The following is a 10,144-nucleotide window of genomic DNA, read 5'->3' as shown; positions in this document are numbered from 1 at the left end:
CAATTTGGTAACATTCAAATGCTTATGAAACAATACTACAATACAATAACAATACAATACATGCAAGATTATCAATAGCATTTTTGCGTCAACCCAGCAAATTGCTTCGGTTTTTTTTTGCGATAGCGAAGCTTGTAAATACCTTATTTTAACATAATGTTACTCCATTCTATTCTTTCCTTTTCTCCTATGCTATCGATCATTCGATTTTCATTATCCTCAAGTGCCGGCTTCCATGCACACAATGTCCACGTGAACAATAAAACGATCAAGTTTTACGCAGAATTCCGTCCATCTTGTTCGGACTAACGGTTGATCAGAATCATCCCCTTTTCAGCTAGGGTTTGTCAAAAAATGGGACATTTCCACTCCTGCACACGTTCGCGGCTACAATTGGGGTGTTGCATTTTTTTACGGTCAGTCGTTGAATGTGATCCTTTTCACGTTTTTTTTGGGTGCTGCATTGTTACATAAAATATTGAACAAAGGCATCTTTTGGCTATTCGTAAAAGAAGGTGCAATAAAAACCACTAATAAATTTCGAATAAGATTCGTACTCGTGCACTCAAATGATCGTGCGTTATTGCGAATGGGGAAAAAGGCAGATGACACAGTAGGAACGAGCAAAAAAAAAGGCTCTCCAGCTATTTCCACGAGCAAAGACAACTTGCAAAGAAAACCTTCTTCAATCCGTCACAATTAGCGCAAACTGCCAGTGTGGCTGTCACTTTGAAGATGTTGCGGTGGAAATAGCGTAACCTTTCGCAAAGCCGTTTTTGACAGCTAGAAGGTTGATCGATCATCCATTTTTGAAGAAAACTTGTACTACATTAGGGAGCGTAGCATTATGTCTTTTGGCAATGTGGTGTGGACCGTAGCTCTACATTCTAAGCTGTAGTTCTAGTCCCTGCTCAATCCCCTTGACGTAATGCATTACGCCTTTGGGCCAAGGCGTAGAGCGAGAGAACGCTGAATGGAATATAGAATGTATGTATACGATTTGCTAAAATATGAGCATTTAATCTTCTTCGCCACCGACATTTAATTGATACATATCCAGCAATGGCAGAAAACTGTAATCTGGTGTAGCTCTTGAGATTGCAGTGGCTGCATCCAGGACACGCTTTGCAAATTCCGTGCAAGTAAGGGGCGGAAAAGGATAGCAGTATTTGGAAATAGCAACAGGGGAAAGATCGAAATAGAACCGTTTCCGAACAACACAAAAACTGGGCGGAGGGTATGAAACTATGACGCGTTGAAATATGTGATGGCCCTTTTAGGGTTTGTCTCTGGGTACTAGAAAACGAAAAGGCCTCTTTACGCACCCCTCTGTTTGGGCCAGAAGGCATTCTGAAGCACCTAGGTCCTTTGCTACACTCGATGCCCTCGTCCATCGATTCAGTGCAGACAGTCTGTCTGTTGGTTTTGTAATATTTATGCGTGTGTGTGTGTGTGTGTGTGTGTGTGTGTGTGTTTTTTTCCTATGTTGGAATACCAAACGAAAGTGAAGGAAGGGAAACCCCTCGGTTTAAGTGAATCTTTGTCCGAAAAGGGACATCGATCCCTTCTTCGAGTACAATCGGTCCTTCTCGCTCGAATCCTCGCGCCAGGATTTTGGGAACGCATTTTCGTTTAAATTTGTCAGTTCCCCCGCTTGCTCATCTCATTTTGGTGCCGGCTTGCCAAGTGTAAACATCTCGTGTAGCTCGTGCGCTAAAGTATTTGTAGACCGTATTCGCTGGATCGAAGTATCGCAAAAGTGAACAACATGTCGGCCAAAGCACTAACGCCACCTCAGACGTACTCACGGCTGTTCCGTCCATGGGACGGTAAGGAGGCAAAGTTGGAAGTGCCTTCGGGAACGCGCAGCGAGCCAAGCCCAAGCCGTGTTAGTGATGAAGAGTCGGACTGTTACAGTGACAGTGAAAGTGAACAGACGATTAAATCGGAACCAATGGACTACAATCACAGTCCCGTGAAATTAAGTGCTAATCTCGGAACAAATGTTGCAATCCCGTCGGATCCCTCCATGTTGCATTATCCTTCAGCGGATGTGGCCGCGTACTACCACTACTGTTATCAGCAGCAGCAGCTCCAGCTTGCCGAACATCCACTCCCGACGCAAATACACGCGGAGGCACCGCGAGTTTCGGGGCCAATGGGAGCTTTCGGAGCCGCTGGTTTACCGCCAATGATCGATCCACTCGGATTTACGTACGACCAAATGGAGCAAGAGTATATGCGTGTTCTGAGTGAGGATGCTAAGGCAAAACTGCTGGCCAGTCGCAAACAGCGGCCAAAGAAGTTTAAATGTCCGCACTGTGATGTAGCATTTTCCAACAATGGCCAGCTCAAGGGACATATTCGAATTCATACTGGTAGGTATTTTGTACAAAGTGCACAATTATCAAAGCATCATTGGTTTCCTACATTCAAACTAACATCTGCATTACGTTACTTTACCTCTACTAGGAGAGCGACCGTTCAAGTGTGATGAGCCCAGTTGCAGTAAAACCTTCACCCGGAATGAGGAACTAACGCGCCATAAACGTATTCATACCGGTATCCGACCCTACGGATGTCAGACATGTGGGAAAAAGTTTGGCCGCCGGGATCATCTCAAGAAGCATAGTAAAACTCACTTGCCTCAGGAACGGTACACGTACGGGTTAATGCCTGCGTCGGCTGCCGCGGCCGCTGCTGCGGCTATGCTAATGCCAATGTACGCGACACATGTCTTTGGGTACTAGAGATTGTTCTCTACACACACCACTGCCATTTTTGAATATAAAACCCAGTGATCGTGTTGATAGCATATACTATCGATCGTGATAAAGTCATTGCAACTGACGTTCGGAACTATTGTTTGGAAGCACTCGCTTATACTATAGTTTGAGAGTTTAAAAGGACTGCTAGTATTAAGCATGGACAAATATTTTCGGGGAGTATCATGGGAAAGGGTGTTCTAAAAGTGTTAAAGATTCTTAAGAATGTATAGTTATGCCAGAATAGTTATAAGGATATGAAGAATTATTTTAAAAAATACAAATATAAAACAAATAACACTGAAACAGTTTTGTTCTTTTTTTTTAACAGCATAGTCTGCGAAACATATATTCCAGTACTATACAACACAAATACAAATCCACAAATCACAAATATTCATACAACGATACAACGATTTGGATTTTTATGTTTCATAATTCTTTTTTATAGACTATTGAGAAAGTTCTTTTGAAAGAAAGTTTTAATCAGCTTCTTGTTACAATTATAAGCTGACTTATTTACCATAGTAGACATTATATGTTGACGACAGTTGTAGCCAAATGATGTTAGATTCAACTCCCAAACCGCATTTTACCCACAGCATTTTCCAACCTGAATTTGTGGTTTACAGACAAGCTCCGACCATTAAATGCGTTTTGAAAAATTGGCATTGAAGTTGAAAGCATACTCATAGAATTTCAATTATTTTAGGATAAATCGTTAAATTTATGAAACTTATATAGCCAGTCACGTAGTTTAGTCATTACACATCATCAGCATTACACATCACATCATAGTCCGCAATTTATAAATATAATTTTAATATCATTACAAAGAGTGTTGAATGCGATCTAAATACGCTTTGTAATATCATTTGACAAGACACTCTCGTGACCCAAAAAATACTAATCAACACATCAAACGAAGAAGGCAGATAGCACCTCTTTCAGGAGTGTTGAACCCTCTGACTTGTAGGCCAACCAGTTCGGGCAAGGAGTTGGACACATTCGTTACTTTAATTTTGGGCATCTTAGATCTAAACACTTATTTTCTAATAGAAGAGGGTCTTTATCGGGTATTTCTTTACGAACCAGCTCTTTACGAATGGACTTACCATTTCCCGTTCGAACCTTGTTCTGATCGTTGCATTTGGAGATGGAATGAACCTATTGGCTTTGTTCCGAAACGCACGTTCTTTAGTTCTTTAGCTGCAAGCGTCAATGATTTATCGCAACAGTAGTTGTAGACTATATCGCCTTTTTTAACCATCGTCATTCTATGGGACATTTAAATGACATCATAATCTACAGAAGTCAGATCTCATACCGAGTCATTGGTATTGGCTGCTGCACGAGAAGTTTAGTAGTGCCTTGAGTATTCTTTACGAGTAGATGGAGGTAGTATAGCGATAGGTGCATCTACGGAATTTATACTGCGTGTATACAAGCTTGTTAAGTAGTTTAGTATTCATGAAGAGATGTTTAGGATTAAAAGGCCACGAGGATCATTACGATGAGTCGCCTTAGAAGAGAGTTTCATCGTTGTCCTAAACCGATACATAGGAAAATCCCTGTACTAGGTTAGTTTGATCGCGTAAATTACAACACGAGCCAAAGTACTTAGTAGTACAGTACAATCAGTACGTTGCATATATTATTTTAACTGTCTCCCAAATGAAACCTGAAATGAAACTTTGAGTCTCTCTATATCCAAATCCTAACAAAGTTCTTACGATTGCAAACCGCAACATGAAATAGGTATGTATGTTATGAACCTGAGCGTAAAATTAGCGCATCAAATGTTGATGACTTGTTTAAACTTCAAAACGGAAGCCTCAGTTCTCAGCAGGCTTTTGCATCCCACCAGGCTCTACGGGAGGGCACTGCGCAATTGGCAGTAACGCTCTATCACCGTAGTCAGGTCTCTATTTCTCGCCAAATTTAAGAAAGTCGGAACACCACAAAAAGGTTACATTGTGCACAGACCATTCTTTGAAATTAATGTTTCTATTTTTGCGATTCCCATGGCTGAGTACTGTTGAGCAGCTCAGTACACCAGAATCTGCAGCTACCTGTCGCCGCCGTCGATGTCGTAAAATGATCATCTCTTCACAATCGTTCCGTCGCTCCTACCATGGGACCTGTCGAGATGTGCTATTGTTTTCCTCGCTCAGAAAATGCTTCGAGTTCTTATGAACTGCTGGGAGGAAACACCATAGTAGGCCAATCAATCGTAAGTCAGTGTCGAGTACAGCACCATACAGCCCACATAGCTGCGACGGTGATCGAGGAGGTCAGTATCGAGAACCGTAACCGAAAGCGACATAAAAGAAACGGATCTTGCACGCCTTTTTATTACCATTCTGAATCCTATTATCCCATTCGCCAGTCGGTTTTTTTTGTTGCTCTTGCTTCTTTTATCTAGAAATCCAGCGAAGTGAGAAAATAGCGTCAACCGGGGGTGAGGCTCGTGAGAGCAAATGGGAAGAAAAGGGACAAAATGAAACATATTAGCTTGCGGGAAACGCTGTCAGCATTCCCACTGGGGCCCTTGGCTCACCTTTTCTAGCAAACGCTCTTTTCCTTGGTTAATTCTGCTCTATCTTTCTCCTTGGTGTTCCGTTTTCCTGCATCTCTCAGTCGTCAGGCTTAGCTAGTGGACTCCCGTAAATGTTGGTTTTTATTTATGGCCATTAATTCCATTACATGGGAAACCCTACGCTCTGATGTCAGGTATCGTGTTGCTCTAATCAACCATGCACTGCACCTACTTACAGTATGAGTGCGTCTGACAAAGTCAAAGGACAATCTTGGACAACGCGCTCGCTTGCACATTTGCAGGGTTCGTTCGTGTGGGAGTCTCTTGCCATTGTCCTAACTAAACAAAAAAAAGGTAGACAAATTTAGGAAATAATGCCGAACAAGATCCTACGATGGCATGAGAGTGGCAATGAAATGAAGCACAGCAACAACAAAAAACGAAGCAGCTCCTAAAGGAGAACTTCTTCCACGGGGCCCAGTTGTGGCCAGTTGTCCGAAGTTATGAATGAATAAGGGTAAAAAAAGGACAACACATTCACAAAGGCTTATAAAGGCATGAATGGGGAAAGGCCAAGAACGGACCAGACAGCCTGTCGTCTTCAGTTGCCCACAGGTTCGACTGCCGGGTGGGCAGCATGGTTCACCCCGAATCGAAATTGCTCGATCGGAAACGGTCGGTCAGTGGGTTATGCCACCCGAGCTGATTATCATTCGAAGCAGTCCCGTGTCTTACGAGACGAAAGAAGCAACAGCCCCGGGATTGCGATGAATGAAAAGACATATGTATAAATCAAACACTACAGGAATGGCAACCTCCTCGGTACAGGTAATCCTACACCCTTCCTACGCGTGAAATTCTTCGGGATTGAATGCTTCTTTTTTTTTCTTGGAGAATTGATTCCAATTGACAGAATTGGGCAATCGACGGTTTGCGGTTTCACTCGTGTTGATGTGAACGATGTGTATCAACCCGGTTATTGTTCGTTCTCTGGTAGAAAGTCTGGGAAAATTTCAAAATCGTTCTAATTTCACGACCAATCGGTGGTAGTTACTTTTTTTCTTTCCTTTCTTTTTGTAAAGATAATTTTTTGCTTCAGACTGTTTCGATTCAAAGCTTTAACATTGGTAATGAGGACACTATGCTGGGGATCAGGTGTCCACGAGATTTATTGGACGAATCTGTATCGCATTTCAAGCAGATATGGTGATACATGTTGGGCGATCGGTGTTGCGTTGAAGAAGCTACGTGTTAGAATCTAATATGAATGCATGTTTTATAATTTTACACATAGTATGATGGGTTTTACACAGCATATATTATACATTTAATGTTCTAATTGCGTTGTTTTCTTCGACACCTGAAGACAGATATAGATAGTACTAATTTTGTTATCTTTTAGATTTTATGTTGTCCTACCATAATTGTGATAGTATTGGCCAGCAACAATTGCACCGCTTTAAAAAGAATTACAGTGCGAGAAATTCAGCGACTCGCATTCAAGAATGTCTATTGAAAAAATAAAGACATTTACGTATTCCATATTACTTCGAATTACGGACACTTTTGGCATGTGCTAACTTCTTACAAATACAAATAATTTTATTGGGAAATGACAAAAACTCATGAAACTGCAACGATATACAGATTCATATTCTGGACAGTTTCCAGCTCATGTTTCAAATTACGGACGGATTTGATTAATTTTCCGGACAGCCTCAAAATTTCATTAATAATCTTCATATTAACACACACACACACACACACTACACCTTTGTATGTTTTTAACTTATATTTACGTCCGGACACCAAATTTTGAAGGTTAGTGTCCTCCTGGATCGACAGGACGTCGGTTTTACTGACAATGTGTGTTTAAGTGCGGTTTTTCTCTTGCATTGAACCGAAGTACTGCTGCGCGAATCGAAAAACTTTCCTGTACGGCCATTTAGGCATTGGGCACATCTATCTTCAAATATGTTTGTTTGATTAGTATAGCTGAATCTTTGTTTTTATTCTCACCGACTAAAAACATATTTTAATGAAATTAATCACAATTTACTTCTATCCGGCATTAATAATAAGATAAAAAGTCTTGCTTGGAATTCCGGACGAAATTAAACAAGGGTTTTAATGAAATTCAGAGCACTATTTGATAATGCACTGGATTTTCACGTTGATAACTATTTCTTCAATGGATTCTAATGTATTTCAATGCACATGGGCGCGATTAATAAGAATTATCGAAAAAATAACACTGGCGTCGGTTTGAAGCAAAGCTGCTAAGATTGCCTCTAGTGGTGAACTAACCGACAGAAAATATAAATATTCACTCAACAAAACAATTATTTGTGCCGGCACGTTTAGATTAAGGGATAAAAGGTCCAAAACGATGTTTTTATGCGCGGAATACATAGTGTTGTTAATTAAAATCAGAACTCTAAAATCCACATCAGGTTGGTTACTAGAATGCAGTTTTACGCTTGTTTCAATCAAAATATTGTTCAGCTACGAACGAAGTTTCTCGTCTTTCCGTTTATATTAAGTTTATATTCAGTTTATTTATTAAGCTCGATGTATCAAACATGAATCATTTTTTTTATCAACCACCCGCAAAACGCATGCTTTTGAAGACTTCTCCACATGGCTGTATTCAAACTTTACTTGTGTTAATTAAAGTGTTATGTAGAAAAACCACCAAATTTTCTCTATAAATTTGATCCTGATACTTGTAAAAGATTGATTAATTTTTAAAATTATGAATAACAATAATTCCATCGTCATAATTACTCGGATATTTAAATTGGTTAATCCGGACCATAGAGCGCTTGGCTTAGGTTATGTAATACACATCTGGCCATCCAAAACAGTCGATGGACCAATGATAACTGATAACAAATGATTTTACAACCATATTGGCCAAAATTGGCAAGCTACGTGCTATGAAATGAAAACTGTCTCACTTTCAGAGGACCCCATAAATTTAGCCGCCACTGTACATTGAACCTTAAAGAATCGAAGAACCTTAAAGTATTGCAATTCGTGTGATGGCATACATTAATAGTAAACGTAGGCCAAAGACCCTAAATTTGTGTGAAAAATGCACATTTGCGACAATTTTCTCTTCAAGAGATTCCGGATGTTTCATTTAAGTGTTCTTTAACTGAGAATCACTCCAGTTAGCGAACCTCCAGTTAAAAAGCACTCCAGTTAAAACACATCCAGTAAGCGATCACCTCCTGTAGTTGATAAAATCAACAATCGCTAGCAAACTTCATTGAACATTAATAAAATTCTCTTAAGTGGTACGTATTACCTCATAAACCCCTACCAAACTCAATTACAAAAAAATATTATCTGTCTCTGTGTGAAATTGTGAAATTTTGCAAGTAATACTAAAAAATACAGAAATCAATTCGGTTGCTGCTTAGAACTCAGAGCCTTGGGTTGGACTAAATGCAATTATTGCTCTTCGTAATCCTGCCCAGTTTGAAATTCAATTATATTTTGCATAGTTTAGCTTTTCTTTCTCTAGCAAAAAAAAAAATTCAAGCACGACACTGCCGTGTTCAACAATGGTTAAACACTTTTCTTGCTTGCCCTTTATTCGCTCCCTTTTTCCAACGCAACGCGACACGCTGCAAACGTAACGCACCCAACGCGCCCAACTAGTATGCAGGGGCCATTGGAGGGCCATTTCGATAGAACCGCTGGTACTAACGGAAACAAAATGTCAATGGAACTGTCGCTTGTTAAAAGAGCAGACCACTAAAGGGATAGCGTTCAATTGAACCTGGTGCAGGCCGTGTCCTTTTCGCCGAATCCCCTTTTATTCTGCAAGAAAATCTCGAGTAAGAAATGCCCCTCGAACGTGGAAAACGCTGTTCAGCACACAGAGTCTTTCTGCACGCAACATCCCGGGCAATCTATCGTGCGGCTGTCATCATCCACCCTTCGCCTCGCAGCCCATCGCAAGCATCTATTGTTGATCTTTCCATCTTGCTCACTGCTAGACAAGCGGGAAACGGGCACACGCACGCACGCCATTTTTTCAATTTACCCCAACGGCATCGCGCAAGGACGGCAGCCTTGTTTGGGTTTCCCCTTGCAAAAAAAAGATAGCAACCGTCCTACCATTTCCTCCCATCGGTCAACCATTATTCTTTTATTTCTTTCTCCTTTAGTCTGTCGAGGGTTGCGGCTCCGGGTCGATTTTGATTTGATCGAATAAATAATAGGCAAATAGGCGATCGGTCGGGAGGTATTTGTTGCGGGGACTGAGGTTATGTACGGTCGCGGTTTGTCATCGCCGCCACCATCCGCTCCTGCCCCCCAACAAAAGCCCGCGCAACGAGAGAAAATGGCAGTTGCACTCAGTGGTTGTGGAACGCGCTTGCAAGCGGGAGAACAGCTAATAGGGCAAGACCACCACGCGAGCTCGAACCAACAAACCGACGGCAAGGGGACCCGTCCAATATCTTTTGGGAAAACACCCCTACCAGGACAATTAAATCACCGGGATGAAGCGTCGCCTTTGCAGGGCTGCTGCAGGGGCAAGCGTGATTCGCTCCCTGCTACAACACACTTCGGCGTCATGCGTGGAAAAAAGCGTGGAAAGGCAAACAAATGGTTATGGAGGTTTATCCGGAGGGTTCGTTGTAATGTGCATATTCAATTGTGGCTAGGAATGGTTACGATATGATATATTACGATTGTTGGGTTTTCTAATCGTGTTATCCGTTCGTTTATTCATTTTTTTCTTCTTCCGCACTCTATTTCTGCCAAGTGTATCGTTTGGGGTGCGTTTCAAGTACTTCGCATTACTTCGATGATGCATGGAGAG

At 41.3% G+C, this 10,144-nt stretch overlaps 1 protein-coding gene across 1 annotated transcript; it reads left to right on the top strand.

The window, feature by feature from the left end:
* The first annotated feature begins 1,153 nt into the window (after nucleotides 1-1,153).
* Nucleotides 1,154-3,193, top strand: LOC120950869 (early growth response protein 1-A). The gene is made up of 2 exons (XM_040369244.2): nucleotides 1,154-2,378; nucleotides 2,473-3,193. Exons 1-2 carry the CDS (start codon nucleotides 1,769-1,771, stop codon nucleotides 2,748-2,750), a joined length of 888 nt encoding a protein of 295 aa, XP_040225178.2. The 5' UTR covers nucleotides 1,154-1,768; the 3' UTR covers nucleotides 2,751-3,193.
* The last annotated feature ends 6,951 nt before the right edge of the window (nucleotides 3,194-10,144 follow it).

The sequence above is a fragment of the Anopheles coluzzii genome, chromosome 2, assembly GCF_943734685.1.
Source record: "Anopheles coluzzii chromosome 2, AcolN3, whole genome shotgun sequence".
NCBI lineage: Eukaryota > Metazoa > Arthropoda > Insecta > Diptera > Culicidae > Anopheles > Anopheles coluzzii.
The sequence above is the reverse complement of the archived record's forward strand: the minus strand, read 5'-3'. Positions and strand labels throughout refer to the sequence as shown.

What these genes read in the sequence shown, in the direction of transcription:
- LOC120950869 (XM_040369244.2), top strand. Translation starts at nt 1,769, where the DNA reads ATGTCGGCCAAAGCACTAACGCCACCTCAGACGTACTCACGGCTGTTC. An exon ending in ACATATTCGAATTCATACTG is followed by an intron (nt 2,379 to 2,472) that starts GTAGGTATTTTG and finishes TACCTCTACTAG; the next exon opens with GAGAGCGACCGTTCAAGTGT.